We start from the raw sequence: 22384 nt of genomic DNA, 5'->3' as shown, positions 1-22384 counted from the left end.
ACACCCTGCAAAGCAAGTATTTGCTCCCACCCATCAGTCTGAGCAAAATTGCAAGAAAAAATTGATAAAAAAGAAAAGTCGATTTGAGAAAATAAATTTATATTTACTTGAACTATGGCCAGGAGATTCTTCAATCTATCATGATGTAAAAATTGCATCGTTTCTCTTGATAAGATTAAAAGAGCATGGGAGCATGATCAACAGTTTTCTATCTTAGTCAAAAATTGGGATTTGATTCTTAAATTAGTTATAATCTCAAGGACAAAGACTGAGGGGAACAATAGGTGTTATTGTGCAGAAGACTTGAGCTGGCCCGAATCCAAGCTAAGGAAGTGCAGGGAAGGGAGAGATGGCCCGACCTTTATGGCCTGGGTCTCAGGGGCGGAGTCTAGGTGAGGGTGTCATCAGGGGGCAGGCCAGCCTGAGCCAATTAGCATACACCATCCATACCATTACAATTAGTTAACACTTCTTCACTATGTCCTCAACATACTCTTATTTAGTTCAAGGTTGGACATTGGACTTACGTCTAAAGACAAATGATCCTGTATATTTCCTGATCTAAATCCCTGATGTGACAGATGTAACGTCAGGGATGCGACCTTGATACATATGTTCTGGTCTTGTCAAACTCTTGAACCTTATTGGAGGGAGATTTTCTTGTCAATAATATTAGGTGTTAATCTTGAACCTAATCCTTTAACAGCTTTGTTTGGAGTGTTAGATGATATTAACAAGTTATTTTATTCATCTGATCATCAAGGCTTGCTCTTATGGGACAAAGAGCTTTCCTACTGAGATGGAAAGATGCTGTTCCACCCACTAGTACTCAGTGGACATGTTATGTTTTGCCTTAATTTAGAAAAGTTCAAGTGTTCTGGGTTGTATACTAACACTAATTTTCATAAAATTTGGAGTCCTTTTATGGACTATTTTCATGCTCATTAAATCTGTTTGTCTTGATCATTGAATCTATGTATTTATGTATATAGGTTTTCCTTCGGTTAGTAGTTTTATAGATTCAGCAGATCTATGCTACCTTTAATTTTATGTCAAAACATCCCAGGTTTTCTCGGTAGGAGTGTGGTGCACAGAATAATCACATGGACATGATAGAGTGATCAAATGGCTTTGAGCATTACTGATACACGACTTGGCCAGGTTCCAGGTACAGGAGCAAGAGGGGGCAAGTCCAGACACACCAGCCTTTATTGGGAAATCCGGGGAGGAGCCAAGGGACGGGTTAGGGAAGGTCTGGGAAGGTCAGCTAGGTTCGGACTGGCCAGTCTGTACATCTATGACACAAGGAGGTTAGTGTTCTTTTCTTTGTTTTTTTTGGTCATTCTATGGGGAACATTTATATTGCTATGCTTTATTTTTGGAAATGTCCTTAAATTCTTTATATTTGGAAACCTTGTGCTCTCTATGCAATCTATCCTTGTTCTATAAAACTCAATAAAAAGATTCAAAGAGAATCTATAATGATGTGGCCCTTATCTCATCAATAGGGCCTCTCATACAGTGAATGCATCATGTGGGCAGCATCAGATGATCAATCCTTCCTAGTCATGCAGGTCACAAATTGGCTGTTTCCTCCTCTTGCTTTGGATTTTTGGTTCTGTTTTTTTTTGTGGGGACATGTTTCCTTGCACATTTGCTGTTTAAAGTTTACTTCCTTAAGTGTTTTTCGGTAACTCCCTCCTTCTCATCGACCTGATCTACTGGGATTGTTGTCTGAAAATGGCACGCAAAATCATTGAGCACCCCTTCCACCCTGCACACAACATCTTTCAGCTGCTTCTGTCGGGGAAGAGATACAGGAATATCCGAGCCAGCACCACCAGGCTGAGGAACAGCTTCTTCCCACGGGCAGTGAGAATTCTGAATGACCAAAGGAGCTGCTCATACTAACCATTTGAGAATCTCATATTCATGAAGCATTATTTATTTATTTATTTTTATAGGTGGAATACATGTCCTACATAGGTATTGTTTGTCTCTGCATGTTTTTGCACCGAGGACCAGAGAACTATGTTTCGTGGGTTGTACTTGTAGAATCAGATGACAATAATCTTGACTTGGATTTGAACAAACTTTTATTTTCTGGTCTTCTACATTTCAGTATATTTTTCATGTGACTTAAAACTTCATTCATGATCCATCCCCTTTCCTGGCACCAAAACTATGACCCATTCAAGTTTTAAGTGTTGTTCATCAGTTCTAATACTACCATTCTCCACATTTTATGTTTGAATCCTTTTGCTATCAGGAAAAGAAAGTAAAAAATATTGCAACAGTGACAGTTACATCAAAAAGAAAATATATCTTCTTAGTTCCTGTGTGTTAACCTGTAGAATATACAGTTCTTGAACAATTGCACACCAGATGGATATATGCCCTCGTCAATTTGATGCATGGATCTTTTATTGCACACAAAGCTTCTGGAGACTGTCATGTTGAAAATCCATGACATGTCAAGCATAAGTGTGGTTGATCATAAATTGCAAACCCAAAAATAACTTCAGACTTTCAAAGATAATCAGGAGTTGAAGCACCTCCTTCTGTGTTTTTAAGTGAGTGTAAGTTCTTTTTCAGTGTTACGTTGCAGACCAGCAGCAATAGAAATTTACCAAGAGACTGTTATTGTTTTTCTTTTAAACAATATATTTATTAATAACTAATAATATAACAACTTAGCTAACTTAATCCCAACTATGCGTGAATGCGTGTGTGCGTGCGTGCGTGCGTGTGGGGAATACCCGAACCATTACAGCTTAGGCACAAATCTGTAAAGTCATTCAGTCTTAGAAATCCTGCATTGAAACTCAGACTTTTAAACTGATGCCTGTAGCATGAATAAAAGCTCTCATGACTGGAAGGAGAACATAAGCTTTTATTAGCATAACTGAAGGTAGGATCCTACAGTGGTCTTCAGAAGGGCTCAGGGTTTAGGCGGGAAACCAGGGTTAAATATGGGTAGATGGGGGCCGAGCCAGCCATCAGTATAACACACAACCAATGAATCTCAGTTCACTGCATTCTCCGCTTCCTGCAGAATTTAGGGTCTGTGGATGAAGACGGAGAACATTGATTCAGAAAAAAAATGAAAAATATACAGTTATTTACAAATTTAAGCAATCTGGGGGACTGAAGATCCTGGTGGAGAGCCTAAGCACAGGAGGGCCTTGGGCTCCTTGGGTCTCCTGGTCCCTTTGTGAGGGAGGAGTGGCAGGTGGGGTCCCTGGCTCTACGGTGGAGGGGGATGCACTTTCCTCCTGAACCAGATTCCCTGAGACCCTAACTGGGAGTAGCGAGAATGAGCTCCGCGGCTCATTGGGCACTTGAGGCAACGGATCCTCTGTTCCGGCAGGTGCCAGGTCCCTGATGGAGACGGTGTCCTCCCTGCCATCCAGGTTCTCTACATAGACATGCATGGGATTGGCACGGAGCAGTTTCATTCTTTCCACCAGGGTGTTGGTTTTGCTTCTCCTCATGTGCTTCCTGAGAAGGACTGGACCAGGAGTGGTGAGCCAGGTTGGGAGTGTAGTTCCCGATGCTGATCTTCTCTGAAATTGAATAGGAACTCATGAGGAATAACATTGGTCGCTGTACATAGTAGCGACCGGATGGAATGGAGCACCATAGGAAGAACTTCCAGCCAACGTGAATCTGGAAGGCCTCTTGACTTGAGGGCCAGTTTGACAGCCTTCCAGACCATGGTGTTTTCCTTTTCAACCTGCCCATTCCCCCAGGGGTTGCAGCTAGTAGTCCTGCTGGATGTGATGCCCCTTTCCAGCAGGTACTGACGTAGCTCTTCACTCATAAAAGGTGAGCCCCAGTCACTATGTATAAAGCCGGGATACCTGAACATGGCGAAAATGGAATCTAAGGCCTTTATGACTGATGAAGTGGACGTGAATGGTCATGAGATGGGAAAGGGAAGCAGGTGTACTTATCAATGACAGAGAGAAAGAAAGTGTTCCCATTCGTGGAGGGGAGAGGTCCTTTAAAATCGACACTGAGCCATTCGAAGGGCCTGGGTGACTTGATCAGGTGCGCTTTTGCAGGGTGGTAGAAGTGCAGCTTGCACTCTGCGCAGACCTGGCATTTCCCTAATGTCTTCCATGGAGTAGAGCAGATTGCGCTCCTTGGCAAAATGAGCCATGTGGGCAATCCCTGGATGGCAGAGCTTATTATGTAGAGACCGCAGTTCTCTGCATAAGGCATTTGGAGGGTCATTAAGGGCTCCTGGCTGACAGGCAATGTCAGAATTGTAGGTGGAGAGCTCAACCCTCCACCAAGCATTTTTGTCATGTTTGAGTTTGATCAGTGAGGAGCGTAAATTTCCTACCAAAAGTGCCTTCAGTGCCTCACAGCTTCCACAATGGCTTGAGCCTCCTATTACACAGAGGGGTTTCGGAGCAGGCATCTCCTCAAAGCCTTTGTGGTCCTGGAAATGGAGAGCTCTAACAGGGGGCGCATCCTATCAGGGTTGAGGCTAATGATGCCATTCTCCACCACGTAACCAAGAATAGCCAGATGTTTAGTCCTGAACACACACTTGCTAGAGTTATACTGAGATTCAGGGCTTTTGCTGCGTGGAGAAAACTCTGAGGTTGGCGTCATGGTCCTCCAGGGTATGGCCACAGATGGTGACGTTATCGAGGTAGCCTTCCACCCATACTCATCTACCATTCTGTCCATCTGCCTCTGGAAGATAGAAACCCCATTAGTAATATCGAAAGGGACCCTCCGGAATTGATAGAGACGACCGTTAGCCTCAAATGCCTCAGAACAGACTGGCAGCTGGTGATAAGCAGCTTCAGGTCAATGGTTGAATAGACTTGACACTGCGCAATATCATTCCCCATGTCCACAATTCGAGGGAGGGGGTAAGCGTCCAGTAGTGTGTACCAATTAATAGTTTGGCTATAGCCAATTACTAGTCTGAACTTGTTTTCCCCTTTTTTCACCACCACTTGCGCTCTCCATGGGCTAGTGCTAGGTTCGATGGTACCTTCATTGACTAGATGTTGTGTTGCAGACTTTATGAAGTCTCGATCTGCTGTGCTGTACCTCCTGCTCTTGGTAGCAATAGGTTTGCAGTCTGGGGACAGATTTGGGAAGAGAGGTAGGGGGTCGATATTCAGTGTGGAGAGGCTGCATGTGTGTTCTGATTTTAGAGGCCCTCCGTTCCAAACTGTTTTGGGGGGAGGAGGTGACACAGACCCAACAGCATTGGAGCACACAATTTATCAAGTAGATACAGGTGTATTTTACAAAACTTTCCCCGAATGACAAATGTACAAAACGATGTACTTGAATACGAGTGGAGTGCAAATAAGATGCAAGGAATATACAATAATTGGAAGGATACATCTTTAGGTTGTATTCTTGTCCATGAGTTTATGAAGCTTTCAGTAGATCCTGTGTCAATTAGGCATTTAATGGAGTGTCCAGTAACTTTAACAGTCACTATGGAATTGATAAACTGGTGAGGTGTGTCCTGATCGAGAACCACCGAGGCTAGGAGTCCGGAGACTCCATACTCCTCACTTGAGTGGCATCCTGGGTTGCCCGTAGGTAAGCTGGTGTCAACCTTGTGGCGCAGCAAGATGGCTGCCCTCCTTCCTCCTCTGAAAAGGATGGCACTGAGTTTGAATTTGAGTCGCAGCAAAATGGCCACCAAGCCTTTTTTGCTCCGTTTTCTCACAGCCACCCTCCGACAGCATGTAGCACAGCAAGTGGGTTCAGGCGAATTTGAGGCCGACGGCTTGGGGCTGGAATCGGATCTGGAAGCGGTGCAGGTCGTGGACTTCCCTGGGCTTGCCCTCGCGCGGAAACCCTCACCCAATGTCCTTTCCTGTCATAGCTAGAGCAAACTGTGTCTTTAACCAGGCCACGAGATCAGGGGTGCTGGCTCATGCCACAGAAAATGCACTTGCTAGCGCGGGAGCGCTCCCTAGCACAGGAAGTGGCAGCCGTTAGGGCTGGGGTAGCGAGAACAGCTGGTCCTTGGACGTCACCTGGGTGAGCGAGCTTGCAAGCTTTGAGATCGTCATTCTCGAGCTTGGCCTGTTCTAGCAACTTGGCCAGTTAGCCAGGTCCTTCTTATCTGACTCAAGCAGTCGCTGCTTCATGTACCTCGAGCGGATCCCCTCAACTAGCATGACCTGGATGTGTTTTTCCTCACAAACATGGCCCATAGCCGCTTCGTACCTGCACTTCTTGGCAAGCGTCCACAGATCCAGCAGGTAATCATCGATGGTCTCTCCTAGCTGTTGGCGACGTAGAGCGAGTCGATGCCTCTCTAGGACCTTGTTTTGCGACTTCAGGTACCAAGCCCTCAAAGCCTTGATGGCAGCGACATATATAGTGCACTCCCTTTCGTTTCTACCCTAGGAATGAGTGTGGACCTCCTGAGTTAATCAGTATGGAAGCCATCTCTGGTCAGGTTCAGGTCAGCTTGGAAGCAGTCTAGCCGGTATGTGAACTCCTCAGCTATGTTGGGGGCCAGAGGGTCTATCAGCAACATGCCTGGCCTGAGCAGCACTTCCATCTTCTAGAGTTATATATGGGTAGATAGGGGCCGAGCCAGCCATCAGTATAACTCACAACTAGCGAATCTCAGTTCACTGCAATGCCAGAAGTAATCACAAAGGAGGAGAGAGAGAGAGACTCAGCGTTCAGACTGCTGAAAACTATGAATCCTTGTTGAGTTGCTTTCAGAAAAATGGCCTTTCATACGAATGGTGGTCACAACTCCCCTTTTCCTTTCATAGGGGAAACAAAACGTGTGACTTCCACGAGTTTTTCAAAACCCAAGCACGGGCTAGACAAAATGACCATGATCTAATGAAGCAATTCTCCTGCTTCCTTTACCCAGATATGGGTCAATTGAAATGATTATTACAATGGTCCCAGTGATTCATTAATTCCCCTGACAAGGAGAAACAGCAGAATTGTCCATTTCACCCAAAGTCATTCCACCTCTGTGTTTATCAGATAGCTGGCTGACCAAACTGAATCCTTTGTTTCTTTAAGTGTCCTGATCACTTAACTCTTTCTCACCATCTGCTTTTCCTGAAATAACAACCACTGATCATTCTTTCTTCCAGAAGTATACTTGCCAGTGCCACTCCCTCTCACCGCAACCTGTGAATGGAGGCAGCTTGCACTAATCCTTTCAATGACAGTCACACAAAATGAAATGTGTGCTTGTAATATGAGCAGCAGGACATCATGAAGGTCCATGATTTTGCAGAATGTTCTGGGCCTTGATTATGGCGAAGCAACATGGACTTGCATAACATGAGGCAACAGTTGTAAATAACAAAGTTATATCTTATTGGAATGTTCCTGTGATATCACTGACCTACTTAAAGGGAATCCTGTACATTGTAGTTTGGCAAAAGCAATAACATTTATGGTAGCTGATGCGTATTTTTTTGCCTTGAAATTATGTTAAGTGGGGAAAAGGGTGAAATAAACTGATTTCCAATAAACGTCAGAATATACAAGTAATGGTTGTTTGTGTTTACTCATTTAATCTGACTGCTGAGAACGGATGATCTGATCCTTGATTATTCTATATCTTTGGCTTGGCTTTGCGGACGAAGATTTATGGAGGGGGTAAAAAGTCCACGTCAGCTGCAGGCTCGTTTGTGGCTGACCAGTCCGATGCGGGACAGGCAGACACGATTGCAGCGGTTGCAAGGGAAAATTGGTTGGTTGGGGTTGGGTGTTGGGTTTTTCCTCCTTTGCCTTTTGTCAGTGAGGTGGGCTCTGCGGTCTTCTTCAAAGGAGGCTGCTGCCCGCCAAACTGTGAGGCGCCAAGATGCACGGTTTGAGGCGTTATCAGCCCACTGGCGGTGGTCAATGTGGCAGGCACCAAGAGATTTCTTTAGGCAGTCCTTGTACCTTTTTCCAATGATTTGAAAAACTATTAAAAATAAAAATGTCACAATACTGTAAAAGTGTAATTAAAACCAAGGTCATTTCATGGGATAAAAGCAAAGGTTTGGATTAGATCCAGTTGCCAAATTATTGTCAGAATAACATTAAAAACATAAATAGGAATTGAGCTGGAAAAGATTCCCAAGGATGGAGGACTTGAGTTACAAGGCGATACAGGGATTTTTTTTCCCTGAGTTAGGAGGTTGAGGAGTGACCTTATAGAGGAGGATTTACTCCTCCTACATGAGGAGTACAGTAAGGTGAATGGTCACAATTGTTTTTTTTTCCTCTCTAAGGAAGTCCATACTAGAGGGCATAAGTTTAAGACAAGAAGGGAAATATTTAAAAGGCCGTGAGGGAGCATATTTTTCACGTAGAAGGTGGTGGGGATATGGAACATGCTGCCAGAGGAAGTAATAGAAGCGGATAAAATTACAATGTTTAAAAAACATTTGGGCGGGCACATGGATAGGAAAAGTTGAGAGGGATATGAAATGCAAATGGGACTAGTTAAGTTTAGAGATAATAGTAATTGGTCGGGCACTGAGGAGTGTGGTAGAACAGAGGGATCTGGGAATACAGATATGTAATTCCCTGAAAGTGGCATCACAGGGAGATAGGGTTGTAAAGAGAGATTTTGGCATTTGGCCTTCATAAATCAAAGTATTGAGTATAGGAGTTGGGATGTTATGGTAAAATTGTATAAGACATTACCATTTTTGGAATATTATGTTTATTTTTGGTCACCTAACTAGAGATATCAATAAGATAGAAAGAGTGCAGAGAAGATTTACTAGGATGTTGCCGGGACTTCAGGAACTAAGTTACAGGGAAAGGTTTAATAGGTTAGGACTTTATTCACTGGGGCGTGGGAGAATGAGGGGAGATTTGATAGAGGTATACAAAATTATGAGGGGAATAGATAGAGTAAATGCAAGTAAGCTTTTTCCACTGAGGTTAGATGAGATAGAAACCCAGAGGGCATGGGTTAAGGATGAAAAGGGAACATTAGGGGAACTTCTTCACACAGAGAGCAGTGGGAGTGTGGAATGAACTTCCAGTTGAAGTGGTGAATGCGGGCTCAATTTTCACATTTAAGAAAATATTGGATGGGAGGAGTATGGAGGCCTATGGACTGGGTGCAGGTCAGTGGCACTAGGCAGAAAAATAGATCAACACAGACTAGAAGGGCCAAAGGTCCTGTTTTCTGTGCAGTAATGTTCTCTGGTTCTATGTCCAGCAACTGTTGTGTTTTGCAAGGTCAAATTTCTAGCAGTTTTCCTTTCTCTCTTCATCAATCTCTTATTTACAGCAAAATCAAGCTGTTGGAAGAACCCACTGGGTCAGTGGTCAACATTATGGACCAATACCCTGCACGTTGTTAGGTCTGCTTTGTTCATGAATGAGTGAGACAAACACCAGGCTGAGTCGAAATCAGGGTTCTTTGTTCTTTATTACCGGATTGTAACACTTGCGACTAACAAAGTTAGTCGGAGAATGCATTCTGCCGTTATCAGCAAAATGGTGATTTTTTATACCCTTGGATATGTGCTTAGAACATCATCATATCATTACTTGTCCAATGACTAAAACTGTTGCTATCCTTTCCCTGCTAGCTTCCTGCCTCTCAATCCATCAATGTCTCTCTTATCTTGTAAGTACAAGGATGCATTTACATCTTGTTACAGCCCTGTACATTCCCATCTCATGATGTTTTACCTAACAGGAGTACAAGGACACCTCCCCTTCTTGTTACTGCCCTGTACAGGGTAACTCCCTACACATTCCCATCTCATGATGTTTTACCTTACAACGTCAAGAATACAAAGACTGCAGCAATTGTATTGAGCTTGTATGCAGCATGGGCTTTACTATCTCCAGTTCTGATTCATTGAAAGCTTTTGTCCGCTGAAATGCTACCACCTCTTTGCCTCCACAACGCTACCTCTTTTTTGCTCCATAAGTGCTCCATAAGTGTCTTAGCATCTGTTCTAAACAAATTGGCTATGATTAATAAACCTTTAGCACTCTCTTTCACCACACTCTGTGTCATTCTATTTCTTCACTCAATTACTGGCATTCCCTTTATTATCATCTCTGCAATATAAAACACTTCCAAGCTCTGATGGAAACTCAATAAACTTCAAGGCCAACTTTGTTTTCCTGTTCGCAGATATCTGAACTGCTGAATATCTGTCATACTGTAGGAAGGGTATTGTCTGCATCAGTCCACAAAGCATTGACAGGCACTAAGAAAGTTGAGCCTGCTGGGTCTCAACACCTCCCTCTGCAATTAGATTCTTGACTTCCTGTCGGGGAGATCTCAAGCAGTCTGGATTGGTAACAGCACTTCTAAGGCCATCACACTAAGCATGGGGTCCCCCAGGGCTGTGTGCTTAGTCCACTGCTAGCCCATGACCAGGGGAGACACCAGAATCGATGTTACAAGACGCATTGGCATGTTAGGAGCTTGTTCAGCAGGGGGCATAGACTTACCTGCAGTTGATACCATCCACACCTCCGACGTGGGGCATGAGGGAGAACGTTTTATTGCGTCAAGCATCATTAGGTGCTATTGATGCTTGACACACACTAGTGACGCGGCCGGTGGCTAGCTTGTGTCAACCTCGGTGCTACTAACACGGGAGGGAGTGGGTCTAATGACCAGGGATGGCCGCGACTGTATGGGGGGGCACAGCACCTAGTTTGGGGGGCACTGCCCACAGATGCACCCTCTTGGCGCTGACCTTGGTGAGAATGAGGAGTCAGCGTACAGAGATGAGGTGCAGTCGCTAATGGACTGGTGCAGAGCCAACAAACTGCATCTGAACACTAATAAAACAAAAGAGATGGTTGTTGACATCAAGAGGACCTGGGGGACCACGCTCTGCTGACCATTGATGGCTTGACCATTGAGGTTGTCAAGAGTATCAAGTTCTTCAGTGTGCACTTGGCGGAGAATCTCACCTAGTCCGTAATCACCAGCTCCATAGCCAAGAAAGCCCAGCAGTGCCTCTACTTCCTGCGAAGGCTGAGGAAAGTTCATCTCCCACCCTCCATCCTCACTATATTCTATAGAGCATGTATCGAGAGCATCCTGTGCAGCTGCATCATCACCTGGCTTGGAAGCTGTACCACCTCGGACCACAAGACCCCACAGAGGATAGTGAAGTCAGCGGAAAAAAATAATTGGGGGCTCCCTTCCTACCATGAAGGACATCGACATCACTCGATGTAGGTGAAAGGCAATAAACATTGTTGAGGACTCCACACACCCATCATGTAAACTGTTCTCCCTTCTATCAAATGGTAGGAGGTACAGTAGCACTTGGCCCCTTATGTCCAGATTGGGCAACAGATTCCCCCCCCCCAAGCCATCAGGCTCCTGAGTTCCCAGAACAGATGTGGATAGTGTACTGTGGACTTTCAGTGTATACGTCTTAATATTGTGACAGATTATGTTATATGTTATATTGCATATAGATATGTTTTAAAGGAGATAAATTTTGTTTTTAGTGTAGGTCACAAGCAAACACAAAACACTTCACAACACAAACCTCATTTAAAATGCCAGAGCTCTGCTCAACAGTCCAGGCTCCCAGTGCCTTTGTAAAGACAATGGAAACTGCTTTGCCGAACGACTTCACAAGTAGGTGTTAATTGGACATGATGTGGAGTAATGGATTATGGTTTTGGAAGGTTGGGTCTGATGTTGTAGTCTATCTGAATAAGAGCGTCATGTGGTTTTCTCTGAGTGAGAAAGAGAGAGAATTCAGTTCTACAGTTCAGCAGCAGGTGGGACTGGAACAGGACAAACTTGTGGAAACACCCCATTTCGAAGATGAGTTCTGAGTTCTTAGTTCAGCCTGGTCAAAGCCTTTGTGGTTCATACAAGAGGAGAGGGCTGGCTGCATAATGTTTCACTTGAAATAAGGGAAATGAAAAGGAACTCCGTGGTGACTTGCAGGAAAGAGGTTATCATCTGGAAAACCCTAACGGGGCAAGTTTCTTCGGCAAGACACTGACGTGGCTGATCGGAAGGAATCAGCTGTGTGGGTCCAACGAGCAGCAAATCTCTGAAAACCGACATGAACCTTCCTGAGCGGTGACCATTTACCTTGCATGCCCCAAAGCCTGGCGAAGTTTCATACATGTTAAATTCTGTGGCCCAGTAAAAAGAATTGCCTGCAACCGGAGGCGTGAGAAGCGAGATTGGACCGTGAACCAGAGACCTCTCCCAAACTGATACACACATGACACACACGTGCGCTTCCAATTAGAAGCGGGTTAATGGTAACAAGTCAAAGTTTGAGCCTGTTTTTAGATTTAAAGAACATTAAAAGTAACTTTTGTTGAAGTAACCATTTGTTTTGGTGAACTTCTATTGCGGCTAAGTTGGGGGGTGGGGGGTCCTCTCCCTTAATGGGTTTAACTTCTATTTTAGGTCCTCCATCAGCCAGCTCCCCACCATGACTACCAGCCCCCCCCACATCTCCATCGGGCACACAAAACTCAAAACGGTCAACCAGTTTACCGATCTCGGCTGCACCATTTCATCGGATGCAAGGATCGACAACGAGATAGACAACAGACTCGCCAAGGCAAATAGCGCCTTTGGAAGACTACACAAAAGAGTCTGGAAAAACAACCAACTGAAAAACCTCACAAAGATAAGCGTATACAGAGCCGTTGTCATACCCACACTCCTGTTCGGCTCCGAATCATGGGTCCTCTACCGGCACCACCTACGGCTCCTAGAACGCTTCCACCAGCGTTGTCTCCGCTCCATCCTCAACATCCATTGGAGCGCTTACATCCCTAACGTCGAGGTACTCGAGATGGCAGAGGTCGACAGCATCGAGTCCACGCTGCTGAAGATCCAGCTGCGCTGGATGGGTCACGTCTCCAGAATGGAGGACCATCGCCTTCCCAAGATCGTGTTATATGGCGAGCTCTCCACTGGCCACCGTGACAGAGGTGCACCAAAGAAAAGGTACAAGGACTGCCTAAAGAAATCTCTTGGTGCCTGCCACATTGACCACCGCCAGTGGGCTGATCTCGCCTCAAACCGTGCATCTTGGCGCCTCACAGTTTGGCGGGCAGCAACCTCCTTTGAAGAAGACCGCAGAGCCCACCTCACTGACAAAAGGCAAAGGAGGAAAAACCCAACACCCAACCCCAACCAACAAATTTTCCCCTGCAACCGCCTTGCAACCGTGTCTGCCTGTCCCGCATCGGACTGGTCAGCCACAAACGAGCCTGCAGCTGACGTGGACTTTTACCCCCTCCATAAAATCTTCGTCCGCGAAGCCAAGCCAAAGAAGGGCGAGCTCGTCTTCACCATGCGAGATGCCATGAACGAATGAAGGTGACTTGTCTTGCTGTGATTCCTTTAAAATGTACGGACTTGCCGTCACATAATGACTGAGGTCCGGGCGTTGACGGAGAACCCGTTCGAGCTCCTCGAACTTGGCCGGCAACTTCCAGCGGCGGGGCGCCGGAGGGGGCGCTGGCGAGCAGCAGCGGGTCACGTGGAGGGGGGGGGGCCGCCGCGCTGGCGAGCAGCGATCACGTGGGGAGGGAGGTCGCCGGCAAGCAGCGGTCACGTGGGGAGGGAGGGGGCGCGCTGGCGAGCGGCGGTCACGTGCAGGGGGCGCGCTGGCGAGCAGGCGGTCAGAGTCAGGAGTGGGAGGAGGGTGGCAGAGCCTCGGTCTCGGCCAGGGCCACCACCTAGCGAAGGAGCCGCCGCGCGTTGGATGGAGGCTGTGGGCCGCTCGCCATTGATTTTTCGGTTTAAAAGCCCCCCCTCCCCTCCCCGCCCCCGCATCCCCCTCCCCTCCGCCATGTCCCGCGCCGTGATGTCGAGCCAGCAGAAGATCGCCGAGAAGTCTGACAATCCTGAAGCGACAGGGGGGATCGGGATGCTGACCCGAATCTACAACATCAAGAAGGTGGGGGCGATGGGATGGGGGGGGGGCGGGGGGAGGATGGGGGGGGGGCGAGTCGGCCTTGCCTCCCCACCTCCCCTTCCCGGGGTCCAGGTTTCCCTGGGGACGACACGGTGGGTCTGTAGTGGGCGGGGCGGGGGCTCCGGTCGGCCTTGGCTGACAAACCCCCCCCCCCACACCGCCTCCCCCCCCCCCCCTCCCTTTCCCGGGACTTGGGTTGAAGTTTCTCGGAGGCCGGGGCCTTTTCATTCCCTCCAACGCCTTGTGGCATCCCCCACCCCCCCAAACCTCCTCTCCTCCCCCTCTCCCCCCCCCCCCACCCTTTCAAGGCATCGCCCTGATTAATGTCCCTTCGTAGCCTGATCAAGGTTGGCTTTCGTCTGAATCCGGTGCAATTCTGTGGGTGTTTGCCCTTTGCAGCTGGGTTGATTGTAATAAATAAGATCTCCCCCTCCTCCCCCCTTTTCCCTCCTCCTCCCCCTTTTCCCCTTCCCTCCTCCCCCTTTTCCCCTTCCCACCACCCCCCTTTCCCTTCCCTCCTCCCCCCTTTTCCCCTTCCCTCCTCCCCCCTTTTCCCCTTCCCTCCTCCCCCTTTCCCCTTCCCTCCTCCCCCCTTTTCCCCTTCCTCCTCCCCCTTTTCCCCTTCCCTCCTCCCCCCTTTTCCCCTTCCCTCCTCCACCCTTTTCCCTTCCCTCCTCCCCCATTTCCCCTTCCCTCCTCCCCCCTTTTCCCCTTCCCTCCTCCCCCCTTTCCCCTTCCCTCCTCCCCCCTTTTCTCCCTCCTCCTCCCCCCTTTCCCTTCCCTTCCTCCCCCCCCTTTCCCCTTCCCTCCTCCCCCCTTTCCCCTTCCCTCCTCCCCCCCCTTTCCCCTTCCCTCCTCCCCCCCTTTCCCCTTCCCTCCTCCCCCCCTTTCCCCTTCCCTCCTCCCCCCCTTTCCCCTTCCCTCTCCCCCCCTTTCCCCTTCCTCCACCCCCCCTTTCCCCTTCCCTCCTCCCTCCCCTTTCCCCTTCCCTCCTCCCCCCCTTCCCCTTCCCTCCTCCCCCCCTTTCCCCCTTCCCTCCATCCCCACCCTTTCCCCTCCCTCCTCCCCCCCTTTCCCCTTCCCATCCTCCCCCCCTTTCCCTAATCCCTCCTCCCCCCCTTTCCCTTCCACTCCCCCCCCTTTCCCTTCCCTCCTCCCCCCTTTCCCCTTCCCTCCTCCCACCCCTTTCCCCTTCCCTCCTCCCCCCCTTTCCCTTCCCTCCTCCCCCCCTTTCCCCTTCCCTCCTCCCCCCTTTCCCTTCCCTCCTCCCCCCCTTTCCCCTTCCCTCCTCCCCCCTTTCCCCTTCCCTCCTCCCCCCCTTTCCCCCTTCCCTCCTCCCCCCCTTTCCCCTTCCCTCCTTACCCCCCCCCTTTCCCCTTCCCTCCTCCCCCCCTTTCCCTTCCCTCCTCCCCCCCTTTCCTCCCTTCCCTCCCCCCCTTTCCCCTTCCCTCCTCCCCCCCCTTTCCCCTTCCCTCCTCCCCCCCTTTCCCCTTCCCTCCTCCCCCCTTTCCCTTCCCTCCTCCCCCTTTCCCTTCCCTCCCCTCCTCCCCCCTTTTCCCCTTCCCTCCTCCCCCCTTTTCCCCTTCCCTCCTCCCCCCTTTCCCTTCCCTCCTCCCCCCTTTCCCCTTCCCTCTCCCCCCCCTTTCCCCTTCCCTCCTCCCCCCTTTCCCCTTCCCTCCTCCCCCCTTTCCCCTTCCCTCCTCCCCCCCTTTCCCCTTCCCTCCTCCCCCCCTTTCCCCTTCCCTCCTCCCCCCCTTTCCCCCTTCCCTCCTCCCCCCCCTTTCCCCTTCCCTCCTCCCCCCCTTTCCCCTTCCCTCCTCCCCCCCTTATCCCCTTCCCTCCTCCCCCCCTTTCCCCTTCCCTCCTCCCCCCCTTTCCCCTTCCCTCCTCCCCCCCTTTCCCCTCCCCTCCTCCCCCCCTTTCCCCTTCCCTCCTCCCCCCGATCCCTTCCTCCTCCCCCCCTTTCCCCTTCCCTCCTCCCCCCCTTTCCCTTACCCTCCTCCCCCCCTTTCCCCTTCCCTCCTCCCTCCCCCTTCCCCTTCCCTCCTCCCCCCCTTTCCCCTTCCCTCCTCCCCCCCTTTCCCCTTCCCTCCTCCCCCCTTTCCCCTTCCCTCCTCCCCCCTTTCCCCTTCCCTCCTCCCCCCCCTTTCCCCTTCCCTCCTCCCCCCCTTTCCCCTTCCCTCCTCCCCCCTTCCCTCCCTCCTCCCCCTTTCCCCTTCCCTCCTCCCCCCTTTCCCCTTCCCTCCCCTCCTCCCCCCCTTTCCCCCTCCCTCCCCTCCCCCCTTTCCCCTTCCTCCTCCCCCCCTTTCCCCTTCCCTCCTCCCCCCCTTTCCCTTCCCTCCTCCCCCCCTTTCCCCTTCCCTCCTCCCCCCTTTCCCCCTTCCTCCTCCCCCCTTTCCCCTTCCCTCCTCCCCCCCTTTCCCCTTCCCTCCTCCCCCCCTTTCCCCTTCCCTCCTCCCCCCCTTTCCCCTTCCCTCCTCCCCCCTTTCCCTTCCCTCCTCTCCCCCTCCCTTCCCCTTCCCTCCTCCCCCCTTCCCCTTCCTCTCCTCCCCCCTTTCCCCTTCCCTCCTCCCCCCCTTTCCCCTTCCCTCCTCCCCCCTTTCCCCTTCCCTCCTCCCCCCTTTTCCCCTTCCCTCCTCCCCCCTTTTCCCCTTCCCTCCTCCCCCCTTTCTCCTTCCCTCCTCCCCCCTTTCCCTTCCCTCCTCCCCCCCTTTCCCCTTCCCTCCTCCCCCCCTTTCCCCTTCCCTCCTCCCCCCTTTCCCCTTCCCTCCTCCCCCCTTTCCCCTTCCCTCCTCCCCCCCTTTCCCTTCCTCCTCCCCCCTTTCCCCCTTCCCTCCTCCCCCCCTTTCCCCTTCCCTCCTCCCCCCCTTTCCCCTTCCCTCCTCCCCCCCTTTCCCCTTCCCTCCTCCCCCCCTTTCCCCTTCCCTCCTCCCCCCTTTTCCCCTTCCCTCCTCCCCCCCTTTTCCCCTTCCCCTCCTCCCCCCTTTTCCCCTTCCCTCCTCCCCCCTTTTCTCCCTTCCCTCCTCCCCCCTTTTCCCCTTCCCTCCTCCCCCCTTTTCCCCTTCCCATCCTCCCCCCTTTTCCCCTTCCCTCCTCCCCCCTTTTCCCCTTCCTCCTCCCCCCTTTTCCCTTCCCTCCTCCCCCCCTTTCCCCTTCCCTCCTCCCCCCCTTTCCCCTTCCCTCCTCCCCCCCTTTCCCCTTCCCTCCTCCCCCCCTTTCTCCCTTCCTCTCCCCCCCTTTCCCTTCCCTCCTCCCCCCTTTCCCCTTCCCTCCTCCCCCCCTTTTCCCCTTCCCTCCTCCCCCCTTTCCCCCTCCCTCTCCCCCCCTCAATGAGTACGGGTCCACTGATCCTGTCAGAAATTGACCAGGTTATTCTCTAAATATTCAGTTAGTTGGAGCCGTTTAATTTTTCAATGATAGTTTTCTTTTGGGGGGGGGAAACTCTGCTTTTAAAACGACGAGCTGCGCCCCCCCCCCCCCGCCCCCGCGCCCCGCACTGCCGCTTCAGACCAAACCAGCAGGGCTCTGGGAGGAAAGGCACCGAGGTGGTTTCTGTGGCCGGACGTGCGGCTTCTGGCGTCGCTTCACGGGGAAGTCGCTCCTGCAGCAGCCGGCGCCGCACCTCCCTGGGCCAGTCTCCACTCCCTGGGCGGAGGGTCCTGGATTTGCCCCTTCCCCGACTGACATTCCGAGGATGTCGCAGCTGCACCTGAAATAAGTTTATTTGGGGAAGGGGGGGGGCACAACAACAACAAAAAATCGGGCATTGTGTTGCTCGCAGTTGGAACTGTCAGTGAATGATCGTAATGGGTGAATTTCCCACTTGAATCTCGAATGGTTGGACAGCAAGGAAACTCCTGCAGGAGTTGGCCACTGCTGGCCACTGTCAAGACTCCTTTGGAGATGCCGAATTCATTTGTATTTGTGCAAGATGCTGCCCTTGTGAAGAATTTGGTTCATTGTTAATTATGGTGCATTTCAATGAAACGAAATCTTTGAAGACTTGAGGTCACAATTCGGCACCTTTTGGTTTTCAAGGCATTGAAATTCTAGTCTAGGCATGTTTTGGCAAAGTGGTATTTTTTATTCAGTGTATAATTTCAGGTTTATAGTGTAGTTAGGTTTGAATAAAACAAGCCTTAATGAGTTTTCTGAAATCTTTCCCTTTATTAAAAAAAAGCACAAAACGTTCAAGTTTTAGTTGGCCCTGCTGCTCGTTTCTTTGCCATTTTATTGCAGGGCACTACCCCTTCAAATAGAGTTTGCCATATCATCAAAATAAACTGGTCTAGATCTTGGGGGTGGGGGGGAAAAACCTGAATTGTCAGATGATGTCTTGAACTTCTGTGGAAATGCATGCATGTACCAACTTGACCTTGAGAATATTGATATTTTATACAATGCATTTTTCATCAGACAGACCACATCAATTAAAATGAGGGGTCAGGACGAACTAAACAGTGAATTTCTTTCAGCTCTCCTATTTTTAGTAGAATTTAATTATGATCTGTTCAGTTGATGTGTTGACATTTAGTTTGTCAGAAGTAGATCATCTAGTTTATTAATGCATGTTTTCAGAAATAGTTTATTCAAAATTAAGTTCCTAACCATGCCCTTTTTTCACTTGGTATTTCTGGAACACAACCAATGGCACTGTAACTTGTGTTCAACTTCCAGATGCTCAAGATGTATCAGAAAATCAATTCAAATTTAAAAAGTCAGCTTAGAATTTTAAAATGAAAGGCGACTGAAAAAATGGGATTCTCTAAGAATTTGACATCTTTGTCTTCTTGACCTGTGGAATTTTTTTGCTTGAATGATTTGGCTGTTTTTGTTTTATGCCTTTGTCATGTAAAATATCACCGTTAATATTTTGTAGCATTCAGTTGCCATTGAGGAAAAATGGTGTGATGATGTCACCTTCAAATTTTAAGACTCTTGGATTTAACATAATTAAAGGACAGTAATTAATATAGTAAGACTGTCCTAAGGTGCCTTAATGTGGGAAATTGGAGATACACATGGCTAATGTTGGAGTATCCTAAGTGAGACAGAAATCTCGATGGGATTGGAAAAACACAGCTGAGGATCATTGGGCAAAGATGTTGCTGCAAGGTCAGTTGCTGCAAAGGTGAAAGGAATAATGCAGGTGAGGACCAAGGAGGCAAAGTTTTAGATTACTTGGTGAAATGAGAGCCAAGTAACCATGGGAATAGTGGAGTCAGGAGATTGTGAAGTAATGAATGAGCACGCCATCGGCAAATTAAGATGAGGAAGGAGTGGAAACCTGAGAGATTGTGGGAACTGATGGTAGAGTCCTCAGTAAAAGAATGGATGCAGGGTTGTTTTTCTAAAGATGGAGTAAGACATTCAACTAACTGGAAAAAATTTAGTTTGTATATTTGTTGATCACAATTTTCAGTAATTCAATCTTTGCTAGAGATGGAGTATGGTTCATACTTCAAAAAGGCAACATATTATTGAGAATGTAATATTTTGGGCAAATGGGCAGCATGGGCTCGAAGGACTGGAGACAATACAGTATCTCTCAATTTAAAATGTTCATGTTGACCCTCAAATGGAAAATCTGGTGCTTCAACTAATTTTAACAAAATGCACTCAATGTTTATTGTAATTTTATTCCGTTCTTGTGCTGGCAAAGATATCTGCTCATTCTGTGACTTTCTTTGATGTAGTCTCAAATCCTCCAGCTCAATGCTGCTCTCTGATTGTAGTATTTTATTTATTTGAGTGCATCCTTTCTCTCATAAATCTGGCCATCTGTGGTCTCTGGTCAGCTGTGTACTTGTTTGTCATTTTATTCACATGCTCTATGAGACTTTGTGGTGTGCTTGGTCTTGCGTTCAGTACAGTTTTTTTGTCTACCATTATCTTGTATTGTCATGAATTGTTTGCACATTGTACTTTGCATGGGATGCGTTCTTGTGGATTATCTGGATATTTTCCCCTATGCCTATGTGCATACATTCTTTTGTGAATGTTGTTTCATTTTCTAGTTTTGCATTTTTTTTACCTCATTCTTCTTGCAATCTGAAGCAACTTGATAAATGCTGCCAAAAATTTAAGGCGGCGAAAGTGCAGTATTTGTGTTTTTTCTCAGCCACTGGGTTCTGTCCTGCTAACCTTGAGGAGCAATCTTGTATACTCTGTAGTTTAAGGCTTCTCTGCATTCATTTCCTAAAGGTGGGGTGGTGTGGGTTTTTTGTTTGTGACCATAAGAACATATTAGAACTTCTGAAACTCATTTGATCCATAGAACATGATGTGGGGAGCAGGTTCCAAAATTTCCCATCCTGTTTTGGAGGAGAGAGGTCCCAGATGGTTAAAAGGGTATGTGCTCTGAAGGTAGTGGGAGTAGGTAGTAAGAGTCAAGAACCTTGATTTAGTGACCATATCTTTAATAACTTTGGATGTGGTTAAACTCGGTTAGGTTCCAAAAATTCCCATCCTGTTTTGGAGGAGAGAGGTCCCAGATAGTTAAAAGGGTATGTGCTCTGAAGGTAGTGAGAGTAGGTAGTAAAAGAGTCAAGAACCTTGATTTAGTGACCATATCTTTAATAACTTTGGATGTGGTTAAACTCGGTGAATGCATCTTTGAATGTCATTCTTCAATGCATGACACCTTTTCAATGTTTTACACTTGGACTTTGTTCCTCAGTAATCTTTGTGTTAACACCCAGTTTCACTTTGAATTCCATGTAAAGAGACTGATGTCTCGCTGTGCTGATATAAGCCACACAGAATCTAGATAATGTTGTGCAGCTATAAACTTCTGCTGTGCTGCAATATTCCATCACATTAGAGTATGAGAAATGCTGAAGTAGTGTACATTGTCTCTGGAAATCTGCTGTTAACATACAACATTACAGTGTATTCAGGCCCTTCAGCCTACAATCTTCTGCCAACCTATGCAAGATTAAATCACATCCATCTAATCCTTTCCTACCTCAATGCATAACCCTCTATTGTTCTTACATCCCTGTGCCTATCAGTCTTCTGAACGTACCAGCCTGCACCACCACTCCTGGAAAAGCATTCCAGGCACCACCACTCTGTTTAAAACAAAATACTTGCCTCTGACATCTTCCCTATTCTTTGCTCTAACCACTTTGAACAAATGTTCTCTGGTATTTGCTGCTTTACTCCTGGTGGGGGTGGGGGTGGGGGGAAAGGCTGATGTTTCCCCGCCCCCCGACGATTTTAGCCCCTCATAAAATTCTATTTTCTTTTATGTCAACTCTTATTCTCTGCTCCAAAGTGAGAAGTGTCAGCTGTGTCAATTTTGCTTCATTAAACATGGTCTCCAATCCTGGTAAAGATCCTCTGCAGCCTCTCTAAAGCCTTCTTGCAGTGAGGCAACCAGAACTGAATGCAATGTTATTCTCTGATTTATATATAAAAAAAAAAATTTGTTTCCACTACTTGCTCTCAATTGATATTTTGTCAAGTAGCCAGACCAGACTGAGGTAGCTCTGCCCATTGAGTTCTTCAAGAATGTCCGCTGAGGCCACCCTGCATTTTCCACCAAGTACCATTCCACCAGATGCACTTGATGCATTGGGTTTTCATTACACAAGCTTGTGTTTCTCTGTCCTGTTTAGATTTTAAAAACTGCATTGGAATTTTTGAGCTAAGGGCAACCACATGTGGAGGACACATAAGATCGACAACTTGGTTCATGGGGAATCGAGTTTGAACCATTTGCTACTATATCAGTTAGGTCTGAAAACCTGTCCTGTTCCTGATGATCTGTTTACTAGGATGGCTAGTGAGTGAGGACTAGGCAGGCCAGATGGCGAGTTTGTGTAGTTTGTAGAAAATCAGTACAAAGGTTCCGGTTTTGAACATTCCAGGCTCTTTCAAAAGAGTCCTGGCAGTAGAGATGTTTTATTTAACCCATGCTATGCATTTATTATTTTAACAGTGTAACTGATTTTTTAATAATGGTATGTGTATGTGGATTGCTTATTAGTCTTGAGTTGTGACAAGTAGATAGTCATTATCCTTTGTAGCTGTCCTTTGATATCTAGTGGCAAATGACGGGATTGCTTTAAAATGAAGCCGGTGAGCAGCCTGGATTCCAGGCACAAGCCTAAAGATGATATACTGCCATGTCAATATTGTAAATTGGTGGGTTTTGAGGAATGGATTGTGTTCATTCTCTTCTATTAGTTATGAGACTGCTTGCATGTTGGCTTTCTCCTCTATGGGCAAGCCTGCAAACATTAGAAAACTATGTTCGATCACTCATGGTGCTTTCTTGAAAGTGAGGATTAAGTTTCCTCATTAGTGTTTGATTAGGGAGCATCATGAAGTAGGCAGGAAATTATATTGCAATGATCTTAAGCCTGGAAGGAGTCTTGGAAATTGGCAGTTTTTGACAGCCACTCAGTGTACTTACTGAGAGGTACTTTTACCTGGAACTAGAGGGAGATATC

At 48.0% G+C, this 22384-nt stretch overlaps 1 protein-coding gene across 3 annotated transcripts in view; it reads left to right on the top strand.

The window, feature by feature from the left end:
- Positions 1–13655: 13655 nt before the first annotated feature.
- The window catches only part of nckap1 (NCK-associated protein 1), a 173353-nt gene continuing 164624 nt past the window's right edge, over positions 13656–22384 (top strand). For 2 of the 3 annotated variants that reach the window (XM_069935895.1, XM_069935896.1), the window contains exon 1: positions 13872–13907. In XM_069935895.1, coding sequence (XP_069791996.1) covers positions 13878–13907 — 30 coding nt within the window. In that variant the 5' untranslated portion in view covers positions 13872–13877. Of the gene's footprint in view, positions 13908–22384 lie in introns of all 3 variants that reach the window. The other variant, XM_069935894.1, reaches the window with a different exon arrangement.

Source organism: Narcine bancroftii, chromosome 4, assembly GCF_036971445.1.
Source record: "Narcine bancroftii isolate sNarBan1 chromosome 4, sNarBan1.hap1, whole genome shotgun sequence".
Taxonomy (NCBI): domain Eukaryota; kingdom Metazoa; phylum Chordata; class Chondrichthyes; order Torpediniformes; family Narcinidae; genus Narcine; species Narcine bancroftii.
This window is presented reverse-complemented; position numbering and strand designations above follow the sequence as displayed.